At 46.5% G+C, this 20543-nt stretch overlaps 1 protein-coding gene across 8 annotated transcripts in view; it reads right to left on the reverse strand.

Annotated features, from left to right (window-relative positions):
- Positions 1–15118: 15118 nt before the first annotated feature.
- The window catches only part of CENPU (centromere protein U), a 181507-nt gene continuing 176082 nt past the window's right edge, over positions 15119–20543 (reverse strand). For all 8 annotated transcript variants that reach the window (XM_073578483.1, XM_073578428.1, XM_073578449.1 and 5 more), the window contains 2 exons: positions 18737–18893; positions 15119–15643 (listed from right to left, as the gene is read on the reverse strand). In XM_073578483.1, coding sequence (XP_073434584.1) covers positions 15521–15643; positions 18737–18893 — 280 coding nt within the window. In that variant the 3' untranslated portion in view covers positions 15119–15520. The remainder of the gene's footprint in view (positions 15644–18736; positions 18894–20543) is intronic.

Below are 20543 nucleotides of genomic sequence, written 5' to 3' on the forward strand. Positions count from 1 at the left end.
TGGATACGTCTGTGTGTGGTGGCTCTTGAAGTAATGAAAACAGTGAAAACCGTAAATAAAAATAGATAAAAATGAGGCAAGAAATGTTTTATCATACCGCTGAACAAAAAGTACAATAAAACCGAAAAGATGAATGTAAATAAAAATGATACCGCTAAAAACAAGCCACCATACACCTTCATCAGCAGTAAAATAAAATGGTTATAGCTCTCAGAATAAAGCGATGCAAAAATAATTTTTTTCTATAAAATAGTTTTTATTGTGTAAAAGCGCCAAAACATAAAAAATAAATAAATGTGGTATTGCTGTACTGACCCGAAAACTAAATCTCTTATCAATTTTACTAAACGCGGAATGGTACATATAAAAACAAAAAAATTTGTGAATTGCTGATTTTTGTTCATTCTACCTCCCAAAAATCGTAATAGAAAGCAATCAAAAAACGTCATGTGCCTGAAAATGGTACCAATAGAAACGTCAGCTCGTCCCACAAAAACAAAACTCTCACATAAGTCAGCCGAAATATGGAAAATTATAGCTCTTAAAATATGGGGATAAAAAAACCTATTTTTTGCATTAAAAAAAAATCGCACCGACCAACAGAATAAAGTCGCCTATTCACTTATATCACAAGGTGAATGGCATAAAAAAAAAAAATCAATTCTTCACCTGCTGTTGATTTTTTCTTTTTACCTCCTACAGTAAAGGTACTGTCACACTAAGCGATATCGCTAGCAATATCGCTATAACTTGTGACGTTATAGCGATAGTGCTAACGATATCGCTGTGTGTGATACTTACCTACAACCCGCTCCCCCGCTGGTTATCGCTGATCGCGCGAGAACAGGCTGGACTGTTTCTCGTCGTCAGCTTCCTGCGGCGCTTCCTGCTGTGACGACGAGCGACGCGTGGAGCCGGGCGGGAGGACGCAGGATCGCCTGGTGTGACAGGTAAGTAGCGACCCCCGTCCCCAGCGATGTCGCTAGTGAGATCTGCCTGTGTGGCAGCTCACTAGTGACCACTTAGCAATGTACCAGCGATCCTGACCGCGTCATATCGCTGGTCAGGATCGCTGGTACATTGCTAAGTGTGACAGTACCTTAAGGCTCGGCACACATTTATCCTGCGATGAGTGCTTACAACGGGGGTTTCTGTGTAAATCTCTGAAATACATGATTCATTGGGAACCTCTGGCGGGAGATTTCCTATAATGAGTCAGATGGAGGCACTGTGGACGCCATCTGACTTGTGATCCGGCAGTGTACGACTTTTTAGGCAAGCATAAAAGTACTGTCTGCCACAATTTTGTGCACTTCTGAAAAGGACAATGCTGAGCAGAGGCCAGACTGAGTCCAGAGTACATCTGCTGCTTCATTATAGTGAATGGATCCCTCAGGGGTTTCTTCTGAATCACAACACTCAGAGATTTTGATAGAAACCCCAAAGTCCTCAGCGTAGAGTGCCAGATAAATGTGATCCTAAATGTTATGTAAGATGTTCCCAATAAAAGCTTCAACTCGATAAACAAAAAAAGCAAGTCCCTACTCAGGTTCGTCATGTGTTAATGGAAATATAGGGGGCTTCCTTTTTACTGGTAGCACAAAGGTTCTGAAAAAGCAAATGGCTCCTCGCCCTTAAAAGAAATTCAGCAAATTCTGCGCTCCCAAATCCAAATAACTCCCCGTGTCTAAACCACATACAGCGCCCACGTTTGGCTTTTGTGTAGTGATGAGAGCCCACCTAATTTACAGGTGCTTGTCTCCAGAAGCACGGACTGGGCATAATATACTGGTCAATATAATGGCAGTTTGCAGTTATCACTCAGCAACATCCACTGCTGCTACTTTCTGGAAAACACCCATGGAGTAAAAAATCATCACTACACCCAAAGATAAATTCCCAAAGAGGTATAATTTCCAAAACGTGGTCACTTGATGGAGGGAATTCTGCTTTTCTAGCACTTAGGGGCTCTGTATATGGAGTCGACAAACTATCCTAGGAATATCTACGCTCCAGGAGGCAAATAGCGCGCCGTCTTTCCCGAGTCTCTCCGTATGGCTAAGCATTACTGTACAGCCACATATCAGCAGAAATTGTGGGACAAATTTTGGTGCTATTTTTACCCATTTCCCAGTATGAAAATTTAAAGTTTGGGGCTAAAACACAATTTTCGTGGTAGAAATGTAATTATTTTTTTCTTCACTGCCCAATGGTGTAAAATTCTGTGACACACCTGTGGTGTCAATATGATCACTGCACCCCTAGATAAATTGAGAGGATTAGTTTGTAAAATGGGGTCTTTTATGGGAGGTTCTGCTGTTCTGGCACCTCAGAAGCTCTACCACTGTGACATGGCACCCTCAAACTGATGCACTGTAATATGGCGCTACTGCTCTTCTGAGCTTCGCACTGTGCTTCAAAAGTAGTTTTCAACCACATATGGGGTATCGGTGAACTCAGGAGAAATTGCACAGCAAATTTCTGGGGCCATTTTCTCCTGTTACCATTTTGAAAATTTGTGAGCTCCGATCCTAGGCTGTTGCCTGGCAATGCTAGCGTCACCTGGGCCAGCTCTGATTGGTGCGATCAATGTAATCGATTGCACCAATGACAGGGCACAGCAGCGGTATGACCGCTTTATGACCTGTCGGACTGCGCTGCAGGTCCTCACACTAGCTGAGGATTCCTGCAGACTGGTTATGCTACAGGATCTGCTGCTGTGCTGGGCGTTGTGATGCCACAGAAGCCTGTGAGACCACAATCCCTGCTGAAGAAAGAACAGAGAAGACAAAACAGAAAAGAGACAACTGTAAGTGTTTTGATTCTTGACCGGTCTCTCTTCATCCACCCCAATCCCCCTCTTCCTCTTTTTCCCCTCTCCACCCCCCTTTGCACCACCTTTGTGCGCACATCCAGCAGCCACCGAGTGTTGATTGGAGACTCAGTTCACCAATCAGCACTTGTGCCTGCTGTTTTCCACTTTTCTTTTTCACCCCACTTTACAGCAGCCCAGGGCGCAAATCCAGCAGCCGTCGAGCTTTAATTAGTGACGCAGTTCTCATCAGAGCTTGTGCCTGCTGTTTTCCATTTTTCTTTATTACCGTCATTCATCAGAGCTTGTCTGCTGTTTTAGACACATTTCTTCCTTGCCACCTCCATGCGCACATCCAGAAGCCGCTGAACATTGATAAATTATGCAGTTCACTCATCAGAACTCGTGCCTGCTGTTTTACACTTTTCACTGACATTTTTTTCTCCCTGGTTGTGCTTTTTTCTTTTAGCTTTTTCTTTTCAGACAAATAAGTTTACACTAAGCACACAATAAATAAAGTACTGACACAATCACCATGTTCATTAAAAAAAAAGTCATCCCAACAATGCTATTCAGTGGAGGAGGCATATGCTTTCCTTGCCTCCGACACTGATAGCGAGGGAGAGGATCCCACATTTCTTTAGTTTTCAGATTCATCGTCCTCTTCACCTTCCTCAAGTCCTGCTGAACCGCCACGCAGACGTCCCAGGACAGAAGATGAAGCAGCGCCCACCATTCCAGAAGATGAACCAGCGCACTCCATTATAGACCCCGTATGGACTTCAACCCCCGAAAATTATGAGCCACTGATTCCTGATTTTGTGGCAGAATCAGGAATCAAGTTTGACACCACCTGCCTCAGAGAACTAGACTTTTTCAAAGTCTTTTCCTCTGAGGATTTTGTTAACCTCATGGTGGGCCAAACTAATTTATCTGTTTATCAATTTTTGGCACAAAACCCCGGTTCATAATTATCTAACTGGTCTCCTGTACATGCAGTTTTGGGGCCTGGTCCTTTACATGGGGATCCTGAAGAAGCCAGAACTTCGGCAATATTGGAGTGTTGTTGTTTTATACAACACTCCAGTGTTCCGAATGGTCATTGCCCGGATACGTTTTGAGGCCATCCACAAATTCCTGCATTATACCGGATAATGCAGTGTCCCCCACGAGATGACCCCAACTTTTACGTCTGTTCAAAGTTCGGCTGATCATCAAACACTTCGGCAAACTTTTTGTTGAAGTGTGCGTGCCCCAAAGGGACATCTGTGTGGATGAGCCTTAATTCATTTTAAGGGGAGGCTCAAATTTCATCAGTAACTGCCCAGCACGAGGGCCAGGTACGGAATTAAACCCTAAGCTGTGTGAAAGTACTTCAGGGTACACCCACAGGTTTAGAGTTTACAAAGGGAAGGACACCAGGATTGAACCCCCTGAATGCCCCCTTGTCCTGGGAGTGAGTGGGAAAATTGTGCGGGATTTGGTGAACCCACTGCTGGATAAAGGTTATCACCTCTACAATGATAACTTCTATACCAGCATCCCACTCTTCAAAACCGTCTCTGCGTGAGGTACTGCAGCCTGTGGTACTGTCCGCAAAAATCAGAGACCTCCCAAAAATGCTACTTGGGCAGATGGTCAGAGGGGTTGACAGCAGAGTCCAATGTAGCGACCACCTTCTAGTGGTCAAGTACAAGAGGGATTTCTTTTTCTTGACTACCATACACGGTAATGGCAGCGCCCACGGCACTGTACGAGGTACCTCTGTACAGGTCAGCAAACCGGACTGTGTACTGGGGTACAACAAAAACATGGGGGGGGGGGGGGGGGCGTTGATCTCTCTGATCAACTCCTCCGGCTGTACAGTGCTTTGAGAAATGCCAAGTTGTGGTACAAAAAGCTGGCCGTGCACATCGTACAGATGGTAATGCTCAACGCTTTTTCTGCTGTCACGATGTGCAGGTCACTCAGATACGTCGTACCTCCAGTTCCAGGAGGTGATTAAGGCACTGATATTTGGCACTCAGGAAGGAGCGGGCCCCAGTACTTCCGTAACTGAAGGTGCTCGTATTGTACCAGGTCAGCATTTCCCGGGGCAGGCCCCTCAAATTGGGAAAAAAAGGCAAGTCGCAAAAAAGGTGCCGATTGTGTTACAAAAGGGGAACACACAAGGACACCATTTATCAATGCGACACCTGCCCCAATAAACCTGGTTTGTGTATGAAAGAATGCTTCAAACTATCACACCTTCATGCACTACTAAATTCATTTCTGACTTACACACCTGACGTATGACAACCTGACGAACACCACACAACTGACGTATGCCACTACATTATAAAATTTACATAACAGGCAACAGTAGATTAGTTCCAAAAAGGGGGAACTTGCTGGGCATTGCCACTGCTTAGGCACATCTAGATAGGTTCCTTGGGGGTCTAGTTTCCATAGTTTAGGCACATGAAGAGCTCTGCAAACACAACATGATGCCCGCTGATCATCACATCAAAGTCTGCATTCCAAAACATCACTACTACTTCCCTTCCGAGCCCCAACGTGTGCCCAAACAGTAGTTTTCTCCCACATATGGGGTATCAGCGTACTCAGGACAAATTGGACAACTTTTGGGGTCTAATTTCTCCTGTTACCCTTGGGAAAATAAAAAAAATTGTGTATTTGAAGATCATGTTTGTGGAAAAAAATATGATTTTTAATTTTCACGGCTGGGCGTTGTGAACTTTAGTGAAACACTTGGGGGTTCAAAGGGTTCACCACATATCTAGATAAGTCCCTAGGTGGGTCTAGTTTCCAAAATGGGGTCACTTGGGGGGGTTCCAATGTTTAGGCACATCAGGGCTCTCCAAACGCAACATGGTGTCTGATGTCAATTCCAGCCAATTGAGTAAAAAAGTCAAAAGGCACTCCTCTTCCAAGCTCTGCCATGCACCTAAACCAGTGGTTTATCCCCATACCCTTGTGAAATTTGAAAAAAAAAAAAAAAAGTCTAAAGTTACATTTTAGTGAAAAAAAGTAAAATAGCTTAGTTACTCACCGATAACGGTGTTTCTCGGAACCCATGACAGCACCACGGAGAGAGGGGGTCCGCCCATCAAGGACAGGAACCTACAGACAAAAGAGCGGCACCTCTCCTCCGCCCCCAGTTGGTTACAGAGCATCAGAGGGTCTCCCGGTTAGTTAATAACAAAAGTATATACATAACATTATAATTTGCATACTTATAGAGAAACCTCGTGACTAAGAACACACTCTACACACATTAAATCGTGCTCACCGCACACGTGAAAAAAGGGGGGGAATTAAGCGGGTGCTGTCATGGGTTCCGAGAAACACCGTTATCGGTGAGTAACTAAGCTATTCTCCCCTCACCCATGACAGCACCACGGAGAGAATTTCAGAGATTGGTAGCTTAGGGAGGGACCACCGCCTGAAGGACCCTTCTCCCGAAGGTCAGGTCAGACGCAGAGGCTAGATCTAGGCGATAGTGTTTGAAAAAGGTAGAAGGTGTTGACCAGGTGGCCGCCTTACAGATCTGTTCTATCGATACCTCTGATCTTTCTGCCCATGAGGTCGCCATTGCTCTTGTAGAGTGGGCTTTTAGACCCTCCGGGATGGTATTCCCGCTGCATGAGTATGCCAGGGCAATCGCGTCTCTTATCCATCTTGCCAGGGTACTTTTGGACGCCCCGAGCCCCTTACGAGGTCCCTGGAAACACACAAAGAGAGATCCTTCCTTCCTACATCCCTTGGTGGCCTCTAGGTAATGCACTAAGCACCTCTTCACATCTAATGTGTGAAATTTCTCCTCTCCTCTATTCGTAGGGTTTGGGCAGAAGGAAGGAAGGACTACCTCCTGTGATCTATGGAAGTGTGTTGCTACCTTGGGCAAATATGCAGGGTCAGGTTTCAATATAATTCTATCCTCCATAATTTTAATGAATGGGGGTATTGCCGATAAGGCTTGAATGTCACTTACTCTGCGGGCCGATGTTAGGGCCACTAGCAGTATCGTTTTTAATGATAGGGTCTTTAGTGGAGCTGACTGAATAGGCTCGAATGGGGGTCCTGTTAGGGCTGACAACACTAAGTTCAGATCCCATGATGGTACTTTCTGGGTAGCTATTGGTCTAGACCTGGCTGCGGCCCTCATAAACCGTGCCACCCAAGGGTCGCTCGCTACCTCCTGATTATAGAGGGCGCCCAGGGCCGCTACCTGTACCCTCAGTGTGTTAGTCGCTAGTCCCTGTTCTAACCCCCTTTGGAGGAATTCCAGGATTTTATCCATTTGTATTCCATCCTGAACCTTTGCCCCCGAACTGGATAGGAATTTTCTCCAGGTTCTACCATAGGCTTTGATTGTAACCGGTTTTCTACTTTTTTGTAACGTGGAAATTAGATTTTCTGAAAATCCTTTCCCCCTCAGCAGTGACCTTTCAAATTCCATGCTGTTAAATGGAGGTTCACTGCTTGGGGGTGTAGCACAGGGCCCTGCGATAGAAGGTCGGGGAGATCTGGTAGAACCCAGGGGTCGGTTACTGACATTATTCTGAGCCATGAAAACCATGTTCTTTTTGGCCAGAAAGGGGCTATAAGTATTACCCGAGCCCCCTCTTCCCTGACTTTCCTTATCACCGCCGGAAGGAGAATGGTCGGTGGGAAGGCATACAGTAAACCCCGTGTCCATGGGAGCATAAATGCGTCCAGGGTGTGAGGATTCCCTTTGGGATTCAGAGAACAGAATGTTTCCACTTTTTTGTTTTTGTGGTCTGCAAATAAGTCTATGTCTGGGGTTCCCCACATTTCCACAATCTTCTGAAAAACGGACTGATTTAGAGCCCACTCCCCCTGATGTAGTTGGGTACGGCTCAGAAAGTCTGCCGTTTGGTTCTCTACTCCCCGTATATGTAGCGCCGATAGGGACAGTAAGTTTTTCTCTGCCAACCCGAATATCTCGAAGGATGCCTCCATTAGCGTTCTGGACCTGGTTCCCCCCTGGTGGTTTATATAGGCCACTGTTACTCGGTTGTCCGAGAATATCCGGACATGATGGCCTTTTAATGCTGGCAAAAAGTGACTCAAGGCATAATTTACTGCTAGCAGTTCTTTTTGATTCGAGGAGGCTTTTAGTTCTTGACTTCTCCATCCCCCTTGAGCCACGCTGATGCCCATGTGTGCTCCCCAACCCACGGGACTGGCGTCGGTGGTAATTACATGTGTGATTTTGGCCTCCCAGGGGATCCCTTTGGACAAGTTGTTTTTGTCCTCCCACCAGGCTAGGGAAAGAATAGTTTTTGAACCTAGCGTAATATGATGTTCCAAGTGGTCTCCTAAGGTCCGCTGGTTGGTCAGGATATCCCATTGCAGATCCCTCATATGTATTTGTGCCCACTGGACCGCCGGCAAGCATGCAGAGAGGGACCCTAACAGGGACATTGCTCGTCTTAGTGTCATAGAGGGGTTTTGCCTCGCTTTTTGTACTATATGAATAATTCTGTCCCTTTTGTGATCTGGCAAGTAACACACTTGGATGTTTGAATCCAGTGTCAGGCCTAGGAACTCCTGGACTCTCTTTGGTTCCAGCCTTGACTTTTTCAGGTTCAGAAGCCACCCGAGGTTTTTTAGAGTGCTCATCACTCGGTCCCTCTGTTCTGTGCATTTCTGGCCTGAGTTGCTCGCTATTAAAAAGTCGTCCAAATAAGGTACTATCAGAACATCCTGTTCTCTTATGTGAGCCATCATCTCTGCCACCAATTTCGTAAAGACCCGTGGAGCCACTGAGATCCCAAATGGCAGGGCCTTGTATTGGAATTCTCTTATTTCTCCTGCTATCGAGACTGCTAGCCTGAGGTATTGCCTGGATTCTTTGTGAATGGGGACATGGTAGTAGGCATCGCTGAGGTCTAGGACCACCATAAAGCATTGCGGAAATAGAATTTTGATGGTCGATTTGATCGATTCCATCTTGAATTTTTCGTTCTTGATATAGCAATTTAGTCTCTTTAAATTTATGATGGTGCGGAAGGTGCCGTCTGGTTTGGTTACCAGGAAGAGAGGCGAGTAGAACCCCCTGCCTCTCTCCTGTGGGGGAACCTCCTGTAGGACTTTTTTGTCCAACATACTCAGAACCTCCTTTTCGAGGGCGTCCTGTTCGTTTTTTGACGACCTTATCGGGGTAATTATGTATTTTTGCGGCGGGAGAGAATAAAAGTTTATCCTTAATCCCGATCTTACAAGATTTATCAGCCAGGGATTGTTGGATATTTTCTCCCAGGCTGGCAGGAAAAACCTTAGTCTCCCTCCCACCCTGGGCCCACAGTCACTTGGCGGGTTTTTTATCCCGGGACGAGTTACCGAAGATGAACCCCCTGTCCCTTCTTCTGTCTTCCCATTTTTGGTCTCTCGGGGGTCTCCTCTGGAAGAACTTTTTGTTCCGAAAGGACCGTTTAAAGCCTGTGGCGGTCACAGGTCCTAGGTTTGGGAAGCCTTTCTTTTTGTCGCCTGCCTTTTCGAGGATGTCATCCAAGGTTTCCCCGAAGAGGAATTTTCCTTCACAGGGAATGGCGCATAATTTTATTTTTGTCTGGAGATCCCCAGGCCAACATTTTAACCATAAAGCTCGTCTAGCTGCATTCGACAAGGCTGCTGTTTTAGATGACAATCTTATCGAATCAGCCGAAGAGTCGGCCAGGTAGGCTGCCGCCCCTCTTATCATTGGCATGGATTCCAGGATTTTATCTCTGGGAACCCCTTCCCTTATCTGTCTCTCCAATTGGTCTATCCATACCATAAGAGCTCTGGAGGTACAGGTTGCCGCTACCGCCGGCCTGATGTTTCCCCCTGCTGATTCCCAGGTGCCCTTAAGTAGGGTATCCGCTTTTTTATCTAACGGGTCTTTCAGGGTACCCATATCTTCAAAGGGGAGTGCAAACTTTCTTGAAGCTTTGGCTATCGCCACATCTAGTTTGGGGGCCTTATCCCATGATGTGGATGCTTCCTCCTCAAATGGGTACTTCCTTTTGATGGAAGGAACTGTGGAGCTTTTCCTATCCGGTTTTTCCCATTCTTTATCTATAAGGCCTTGGACGTTCTTATTTAACGGAAATACCTTCCGTTTTTTTTGACTCAGTCCCCCGAACATAATGTCCTGGACTGATCTATCAGTCCGGGGGTCTTCCACCCCCATAGTGGATCTTACCGCCTTTACTAAGGCATCCACTTCGTCCAGGGGGAAACAATGACGACCTTCCGTCTCCTCATCGGAGGATGACGAGTCGGTATTTACAGTATGGGAGGTGACTTCCCCTGACGATAAGCTGTCTGATTGGGACTCTATCACCACGTCCCCCTTCCTTCCCTTCCTTTCCCGTTTTCTGGATGAAAGGGCACTCTGAATTTCTGCGCGGATTACCGCCCTTAGGTCTGCGGCATGATCCGGGGTTTCACCGCCGAGGACCTCCTGTATACAGGAGTCACACAATTTTTTCTCCCAGGGCGTTGGTAATGGTTTCCCACAGGTGGGGCATTCCCTGTTCTTGGTCTTTTCTTTCTTCTTTCCCTGATAAGGGAAAGAAGTCTATTACAATGGGGAACATTCACGAAGATCCACTTACCCCTCATGCGCGGTTGCAGGTACCAGTTCTGGAAGTGGATCCAAATCCCTCACTGGGCGATCCACGGCAGGTGACTTGCTCCTTGCAGTAGACTGCTGCGTGGAGTGGCTGCTGGACCTGCTCCCCCGTCCGTCTTTATCCTTTTGGCGGCGCTGGTGATGCTGCCTTTGTTGCTGCTGCTGCTTAGGCTGCTGTAGCTCCTCATGCTGGTCGCTATCCATCGCGCCTGAACGCTTCCAGCTCTGAGGCTGCTTTAGCGTTCCCAATTTGAATAAGCCGCCCTGGCGTCACCTGTCTTCCCGGCCTGCACCGCTCTTCCCCCGGGGAGTGCGTACTGCGCATGTGCCGACCGCGGGGACCCGGAAGTTCCTCATTCTACTTCCGGGGCAGCGCCATCTTGGTACACCTGTGTACCCAGCGCTGCCCCTATCCGGCGTCCCTCGGCCCCTACTCCTCCCGGAGCGGCGGCCCGGTCCTCCCCGCCCGCTCACCCTGGACAGCCCCTCAGCTGCAGCGGTGGCGGCTTCGGCAACCGACCCCGCCGCGACAGGGGCCTTCCCGCTGTCTGACCGCGGACGGGGCGGTCCCGGATCTTCACCTCCCGGTAAGCGCTGCGCTCTTGCTGCCGTGGTTCACCCGTCAAGGACAGGAACCCAACTGGGGGCGGAGGAGAGGTGCCGCTCTTTTGTCTGTAGGTTCCTGTCCTTGATGGGCGGACCCCCTCTCTCCGTGGTGCTGTCATGGGTGAGGGAGAATATTCATTTTTCCCTTTCACATTCCATTAATTCCTGTGAAGCACCTGAAGGGTTAATAAACTTCTAGAATGTGGTTTTGATCAGCTTTAGGGGTGAAGTTTTTTAGAATGGTGACACTTTTGGGTATTTTTTGCCATATAGATCCCTCAAAGCAACTTCAAATGTGATGTGGTCCCCAAAAAAAAAAAAAAAAAGGTTTTGTAAATTTTGGTGTAAAAATGAGAAATCCCTCCTCAAATTTTAACCCTTATAAACTTCCTAACAAAAAAATTTGGTTTCCAAAATTGTGCTGATGTAAAGTAGATACGTGGGAAGCGTTATACAAAATAGTTAATAAATGACATTTCTGTTTTAAGAGCATAAAAATTCAAAGTTTGAAAATTCCAAAATTTTCGCCAAAGGTGTATGTTAAATGCTGAAAGTTGTCACACTGCAACATAACGATGTATACTAGACCTTTACTGAACCAAAAGCACAAGAGAAATCAGCTCCAATATGCTCAAAACCATATAAAAAAAGTCTGAAGGAGAAAGAATGAAGCATACACTGAAAAGAACACCCTGCCCACTGGGAAGAGTGCTAGTGGTGCTGGGACTGCTTTGCTTCCTCTTGTGCTAGAAACTTGGTCAAGATGGGTACAAGCAAGTATCAAGAAATGTTAGTAGAAGACATCATGCCTTCTACAATTAAGCAAAAGCTTTCATTGCACCAACATGACAATGCTCCCTGGCATACCACAAAAGCCTTGGTTTCAGAAGTCCAGAAAAAAACTGTAGTGAACGTCAGTTTACTGACTTTCACCCCACAGCAGAGATGTGAACGCATTTGTAGTATACAAACACAAATGTATTAGTAGTGAACTTAAGACCATTATCCATGAGAAATAGGCTAAAATTTCTCAGGAAAGATGCCAAAAAAGCTGGGGTTGGATTTTGCATGTTTTCAGCAGGTCATAACAGCCAATGCTTGCTCAACTAAAAGCTAAAGACGCTCATCATAAAGGGGTTCACTAATTCTGAGACTGCCATAGTCCTAGAAGATGTGGAAACGCTAGAGGGACAAAAATGCACAAATAAGGCCTTATCAAGACAACAGCGCATTTAGGTGATGCCGCACTGCTCACCTGGTTGGGTTGTGAAAAAAGCACAACTCTTTAGAAGGCTCAATGTGTAACTCCAGTTGCTGCTGCTTTGCTGGTGGGAGAATCCAGCATAGAGATCAGGTAAGAAGGATATGCTGGGATGCTGCTGGCAAGTAATCAATAAACATATCCAAAGAAATAAAGGTTTACAGTAGAGTTGCAGTTTATTCTCAACGCGTTTCAAAGACTATCAGACTTCATCAGAACCACAAAGTGTAGCAAACACTGGATTTGGAAAAGAAGTTCAAAAACAGGCGCCAAAGCAAAGAAAGAAAAAAAAAGCCCAGCCAGGGGTCTGAATGGTCTTGTCTCTATAAGTACAGCTGAGTAGAAAAAAACTTTTTGAAGACTGAGTGTATGTGCAAATTAAATAGAAATAGGTAGAAGTGGAAGAGAGAAAACTGTAAAATAATATGAGAGGAGAGTGATAAAAAAAAATTGTAATGAAAAGTTCGCAATAAAGAATATATATTATATACCATAATTATATAAAAAGGCAATTTCTCATTTACACTATTAAAATATGCAAATTAAAAGTGTTGGAATTCAATATTTCCCGTCTAGTTTGAGGAGGTGGCTTGCATGTAGTGTCCACCATGTTATCTGTACTTCTCTTCGCTGTAATGAGAAACTTTATATTTCTCTATGTTATACCGAGCGGTTTTAGTCATGCTTACCTTCTCAGATGTTGTTTATATTTTCCTTACTCCATCAGGTCCATATAGATTTAGGGTATGACACTGAGTTCAGAACTTGCACACACTACAGATGAACAAATCAATTCAAGGAAAAATGAATTTGTCTCCAATTTTACAAAATAATCAAATACTCCTGAATCCATTTTTGTGATTGGCTACTTGACTTGAGTAAACAGCAACACAGTTGGCTTGCCAGCTGCCAATTTGCTGAATTGTAGATGGACGGGAAAAGGTGTAAAAAAAAAAAAAATGTCACTGCTCATCTGTCCTGCCATGACAGTCCATTGTCTTGTTCTCCGCAAAACTCCTTCTCGTTTCTACTTTCCTCTGGCACACAATGCGTTCTTCCAGCACAGGTTAGGTCTCCAATGTCCAGATCTCCATCACCTGAGGTCTAGTCAGCAGCTTGAACAGGCCTACTTAGCACAGAGTGAAGATGCCAAGAGGGGAAATCGCACGTGAAGAGGCAGAAGAGAGCTTTGCAGAAGACTATACTAGGCCGGTAAGCAATGAGGTATTACTTGAAATATTATTCTAATTTTTCACTCTATGGTTATTATACTCTGAGGTCTGGTTAGACCCCCAGAGCTTAATAATGAACATTCAATCCGCATCAACAAACTCACCTGTGAATCACATCCTAGCCAAATTCGAGTAAACTAACAAATTCGAATTTTGTCATTTTCCCTCATTAGCATACACCTATTCATAAGCCACAGCGTCCGCAATATATTTTTCTGTATTACATTGTGCTTGACCTTATCTTGACCAAGACATTGGCTTTGTTAATAGATTGGATGTTACTGTTTCGACTCAAATTATGTTGCTTGATACCTATTGTCTTACTCCTAGTACTGACCATTAGCTCATTCAAAGCCTATGGGACCCGATTTATTATTGAATTTGTGCCATTTTTTTGTATGGTTTTCAGTGTTTTTCACCTGTTTTTCACTATGTATTCATCAATTTTTAATGTTCGTCATTGTTCAGAAAATGTATGATCCTCGTGTGCCATTTTGCACAATTTGACCAAGGTGGACGAAAAGCTTTGAGATGGTCTGCACTGCCGGAATAAGAATCCCTTGTGGTAGATTTGAATGTTTCAATTAACACTATGTGCTTGGATATCGAAACGGCATCTTTTTCAAGTGAAAAACCAACACTGATTCATTAAGAGGTGAGTGCCACCACACCCTCTCATCAAGAAAGTACATAAAAAAAAATATTTTATCAAATTGCTGTTTACTAGCTTTATTGAATAGCAAAACATTAAGTTAAATTGTATAAACTAAAACAGTTAACGTTACACACGATATGTCTCTATAACTGACTATATATTGACTTTTATATTACAACTTGTTCTGATACAATGTCTGTTTCCTTGAATGGATTGTCCATCCTTGGTGGAACTTTCCTTAAGTACCGCAGCTTGCCGAATCCTAACAATGTATAACATACCCACAAAGTCAGGATTCAGCTTCTTTTGTCGCTTCCTGTAAATATGTGATTTGAATACTTCTTGTCTTTTTCAGTTCTCTTAAAGGGGTTGTCCGGGCTTTTCACATAATCTCAGTGCATATCTGGGCTGCAGAATGCTGACAATAAGTAATTTACCTTCTGTGGCTAGTTTGCAGCGTTTCCAAGATATGATCTCTTGCTTGTAAGATAAACGTCCAAGGGGGGGGGGGGTGTTCTGGCATTGAAATGAGAACTGGTTGTTTCCTCCTACTCTACTAAAAACCTGCCCTCTATAGCAACAACCCCTCCCTCCATAGCAACAGGCCCTCCCCGACCACATGAACAAGCCTAGCCCTCCTCACACAGTAACAAATCCTCCCCCTCTAGCAGCCTCAGTGCAGAGAGCAGAACCACCCAGCTGCTCCTCCCCCAGACACACACTGAACAGTGATCTATGGAAAGTGAAACTATTGAGGAGGAAACGACCAGTTCTCATTTCAATGCCAGAACACCCCCCCCTTGGATGTTTTTCTTACTAGCAAGAGCTGATATCTAGCAAACGCTGCAAACTGGCCACAGAAGGTAAATTACTTATTGTCAGCATTCTGCAGCCCAGATATGCACTGAGATTATGTGAATAGCCCGGACAACCCCTTTAAGAACATTGAGAGAAGCAGATGACAATATAGTCAGCTCATTACCGCAAGTATGCAAATCACATATCTGTGGTCAGGAGATGAATGCTGCAATCGGCAAGAGAAGCTGTATCCAAACAATGGGAAAATTACCAGTGTGCAAATGTTAGAATGTGTGCAGATTATGCGTAGAATAATGTTGAATGCACAAAGCCTGTGTTATCTTATAAAGCGCAGTGTAAATGTGTACTAATACTTTTTATCATAGATATGACTAACCGCCTACCAATCTACCACCTACTAGTACAGCAGTAGTATTAGAAAAACAACTGTATTATATAAAAAACAACAACACACGTCTGGAACATGGAAAGGGGAAAAGTCAAGTCTTCATCAGTCTTCTTTCTCTTTGTCGATAACAGATTGCAGCTTCCTGTTCACGATGTGGAAATGCTGCTCAGCCTTCATAATATTTCCTGCTTCCAGGCACAATGCTGGGAGACTGGAGGTCCCATACTGCAAATATACATTAGAATGTATATCACAATGATTACAAATTGGACAAATACATCCAATATATGCCATTGCCATATATTTCTATAACTGCATAGAGATTCTATGTTCTCCCATGTTTAGCTGGGTTTCCTCCTTCACGTCAATGACATACTGATAGGGAAATTAGATTACTACGAGTCCCACTAGGTACAATGATGATTCTACATAAAAACCTTTTAATGGTGTGCTATCAACTTTGCTCTCCAGGAGTCAAGAACTCTGAAGCTGGTAAGAGTCAGTGATCCCGCTAGTTACAGAGCGGCACTAGCAAAGCTCCTTGCCTAGGAAAACGGCCACCACTGATAAGACTGCAGTGGTGGCTGATAACCTAGATAATGAGATGTACACAATATACCGTATTTTTCGCTTTATAAGACGCACCTGATTATAAGACGCACCCCAAAATTTGGTGAAAAAGAGAAAAAAATGTTTTTTTTATGTTAAATGGAGGTGTGTCTTATAATACCAGTGTCCATCTTTCAAATCATATACCGTATATGTCCCTCATCCTGGTATTTATATAACCCCCATCCTGGCACATTGCCCTCTTGTGCTGGCACATAGCACCCCCATCCTATCCTGGATATGGTCGCCCCGGTCACTATATGCCCCCTGCTGGCACTCACATGGCCCCCCCTCTCTCTATATGCCTCCCAGCTGGTACGCACATGGACCCCGTCCCTATATTCCCCCTGCTGGCACACATTGTCCCCCGTCCCTATATTCCCCCTGCTGGCATTCACATGGCCCCCTTCACTATGTTCTCCCCTGCTGGCGCACATTATCCCCCCGGTCCTATAATCCCCCCTGCTGGCACACATTGTCCCCCCTCCATATATTCTCCCCTGCTGGCACACATTGTCCCCCCCTCCATATATTCCCCCCTGCTGGCACACATTGTCCCGCCCTCCATATATTCCCCCTTGCTGGCACACAGTCCCCCCTCCATATATTCCCCCCTGTTGGCACACATTGCCCCCCCATCCTTATATTCCCCCCTGCTGTCACACATGGCCCCCGTCCCTATATTTCCCCCCCTGCTGGCAAGCACATGCTAAAATAATAAACAGTTAACTCACCAACTGATGATCGCTCCTGCTCCCAGCTCCCCGGTGGCTTACCTGTGTCTGTGCTGAGTCTGGTGTCATCCTCCTCCTGCAGGGCGCACGCAGCTGCTGCTCATTCAGGCAGCTCTTTGTAGCTACAGGACCTTCCATGATGTGACCAATAGGAGCTGCTCAGCTGCGGTCATGTGACTCGCAGTGCACACTGGGAGTCATGCGACCGCAGGTCCTATTGGTCACATCATGCAAAGTCCTCAAGCGATGAGCTGCCTGAATGAGCTGCTGCTGCCGCTCGCCCTGCTGGAGGAGGATGACAGCAGACTCGACACAGGAAAGCCACGGGGGAGCTGGGAGCGATCATCAGTAGGTGTCTATAGTGACGGGGGGAGAGTGCAGGCACATGTAATATGCACCACTCCCCTGTCTTCCAACTCGGCGCTGCTTCAACACCGAGGTAATGTACAGCGGGTGCAGTGAATATTACATGAGCCTAATGAGCGGGAGCACAGGACCTCCCGCTGTCTCTGCAGCCCCCATCCAGCCCCCTGGCTCCATGCCAGAGCCGCCCCCCCCCCACTCTATAGCACAGCAGCACACAGATTCACTTTATAAGACGCACCCTCCACTTTCCCCCAAAATTTGGGGTAACAAAAGTGCGTCTTATAAAGCAAAAAATACGGTAATTTAAAGTCCTTCTGTTTTTGATAATTGAGAAGATTTTTGATAAGCTGACTGATATGCAAATGAGGCTGAAGAGCTACTGTAGATATGAAGCCTCTGTTAAAGTACTGTCACACTTAAGCCCCCGTTACACATAGCGATATCGCTAGCAATATCGCTGTAACGTCACCGATTTTGTGACGTAGCAGCGATATTGCTAGCGATATCGCTATGTCTGATACTTACCTCCGACCAGCTCCCCCGCTGCTCATCGCTGATCATGTGAGAACGTCCTGGACCATTTCTCGTCGGGCGCTTCCTGCTGGGCTTCCTGTGGCGCCCACGAGCGACGTGTGGACGCGGGCGGGAGGACGTCAGGATCGCCGCGTCTGACAGGTAAGTAGCGACCCCCGACCCCTGCTATGTCACTGGTAAGATCTGCCTGTGTGGCAGCTCACAAGCGACCACTTAGCGATGCACCAGCGATCCATATCGCTGTCGGGATCGCTGGTGCATCGCTAAGTGGTCTCTAGTGAGCTGCCACACAGGCAGATCTCACCAGCGACATAGCAGCGGTCGGGGGTCGCTACTTACCTGTCAGACGAGACGATCCTGACGTCCTCCCGCCCATGTCCATGCGTCGCTCGTCGGCGCCACAGGAAGCCCAGCAGGAAGCTGATGACGAGAAACGGCCCAGGACGTTCTCGCACGATCAGCGATAATCAGCGGGGGAGCCGGTCGGAGGTATCACACACAGCAATATCGCTGCTGCGTCACAAAACCAGTGACGTTACAGCGATATTGCTAGCGATATCGCTTAGTGTGACGTGGCCTTTATTACAGCTATATTCCTTGCCCAGTGTAGTCTCCTCTTGCTTGACTGGTGGCCTTCTAATTGCCTGAAGTCACACAGGATAGAGGATATCAGTCAAGCAAGAGGAGGTGGTGCTGAGTGTGGAATAGAGCTGGAGTGACAGAGGCTTCAGATCTCCAGCATCATTTTTGACAACCTCTTTAATCTTTTTAGTGATCCCTTAGGGCACAGGCAAAACTTGCATCAAGGGATTTTTCCCACTTTTTTTTTTTTTTTTTACTCTAGGTCAGTCAAATAGACAGGTCCATACAAGCATGATTGTTTGGAGTGCAACTTCTGAGACCTCCCTCTGCTGACAATAATGGTCCCCCAACGTTAGTACAGCTAATCTCTATGGAAATAAAAGTGTGATGGTGGACACTGTCTAAGGACTTTATCGATCGGCTTTTGCTTATATGACAATTGGAAACAAGATTACAAACCAGTAGTTTCAAAAAGTCTTAATGAAATCCTTACAGTTTCCTGAACATGGGGATTTTCAGCCTTGAACTTCATGTAATCGTCTTGGAAGTGTGTAAGATTGTCAAGGATAGATCTCGCGCTTTTGAGTGATTTACGCTTTTTCTCCAGATCTGAATATTCCTTTTGTAGCACATTTAATTTAGGCTGTTTCCTAAAAAAGCAAGAAAGAGTCTGGCAACATTTATTTCCAATAAATACAGACTGTACATCTTTCCTGGAACAATACAAATAATATTTTAGACCAGGCCTGGGCAAAGTGCGGCCCATGGGCCACATCCGGCCCTCTGGCTGTCTCAGTCCTGACCGAGACAACCGTGGGGCTGAAAACCAGAGGTCCACGGGCTGCACCGTGCCCGCACGCTCGCTGTTTCCATCTGTTCCGACTGTGTTGGTGGAGGAGGGGCCTCCGGCAACTTCCTCCACCAATCAGTGTGAAACAGCTGACGTGATGACGTCATTTCAGCTGTGTACTGCGGAGAGTCAGCGCAACGGAGGCAGGAAGAGAAGCAGAGCGCCGAGGAACAGGACCGAGGCGAGCATGTGGTGTTTTTTTTTTCATATGTATGGGATGTTTGGGTGGGCATGGGGAGGCTATGGGGGTGTCATGTAGCATATGGGGGTGACATGCTGCACATGGGGTGACATGCTGCACATGGGGAGGCTATTGGGGTGACAGGCTGCGCATGGGGAGGCTATGGGGTGATATGCTGCGCATGGGCAGGCTGTGAGGGTGACATGCTGCGTATGGGGAGGTTATGAGGGTGACAAGCTGCACATCGGGAGGCTATTGAGGTGACATGCTATGCATAAGGCGGCTATGGGGGTGTCGTGTGGAACATGGGGAGGCTATGGGGGTAAGATGCTGCGCATGGGGAGGCAATGGGGTGACATGCTGCGCCTGCGGAGGCTATGGCGGTGTCGTGCAGAGCAATGGGAGGCTATGGGGTGATATGTTGCACATGGGGTGGCTGTGGGGGCGACATGCAGTATATGGGGAGGCTGTGTGGATCTCATGCAGTATATGGGGAGGCTGTGTGGATCTCATGCAGTATATGGGGAGGCCGCGTGGGTCTCATGTATTTAGGGAGGCTGTGTGGGGCCTCAGGCTGTATATAGGGAGGCTGTGGGGCTCATGCAGCATATATAGGGAGGATGTGTGGGGCTCATGCTGTTTATGGGGAGGCTGTGGGGGTGACATGCAGTATATGGGGAGGCTGTGGGGGTCTCATACATATATGGGGAGGCTGTGTGGGGCCTCAGGCTGTATATAGTGAGGCTGTGGGGCTCATGCAGCATATATAGGGAGGATGTGTGGGGCTCATGCTGTTTATGGGGAGGCTGTGGGGCTCATGCAGCATATATAGGGAGGATGTGTGGGGCTCTTGCAGTATATATAGGAAGGCTGTGTGGGACTCATGCAGTATATGGGGGAAGCTGTGCGGGGCTCATGCTGTATATGGGGGAGTCTGTGCGGGGCTCAAGTTGTATATGGGGGGAGTCTGTGTGGGACTCATGCAGTATATATAGTGAGGCTGTGTGGGGCTCATGCAGTATACCTATGGAAGCTGTGTGGGGATCATGTATATGGGGGAGGCTGTGTGGAACTCATGCAGTATATATAGGGAGGCTGTGTGGGGCTCATGCAGTATATATAGGGAGGCTGTGTGGGGCTCATGCAGTATATGGGGGAAGCTGTGTGGGACTCATGCAGTATATATAGGGAGGCTGTGTGGGACTCATGCAGTATATATAGGGAGGCTGTGTGGGGCTCATGCAGTATATGGGGGAAGCTGTGTGGGAC

This window comes from Dendrobates tinctorius, unplaced genomic scaffold (assembly GCF_039654945.1).
Source record: "Dendrobates tinctorius isolate UK_male_01 unplaced genomic scaffold, ASM3965494v1 ptg000008l, whole genome shotgun sequence".
In the NCBI taxonomy this organism is placed as follows: Eukaryota; Metazoa; Chordata; class Amphibia; order Anura; family Dendrobatidae; genus Dendrobates; species Dendrobates tinctorius.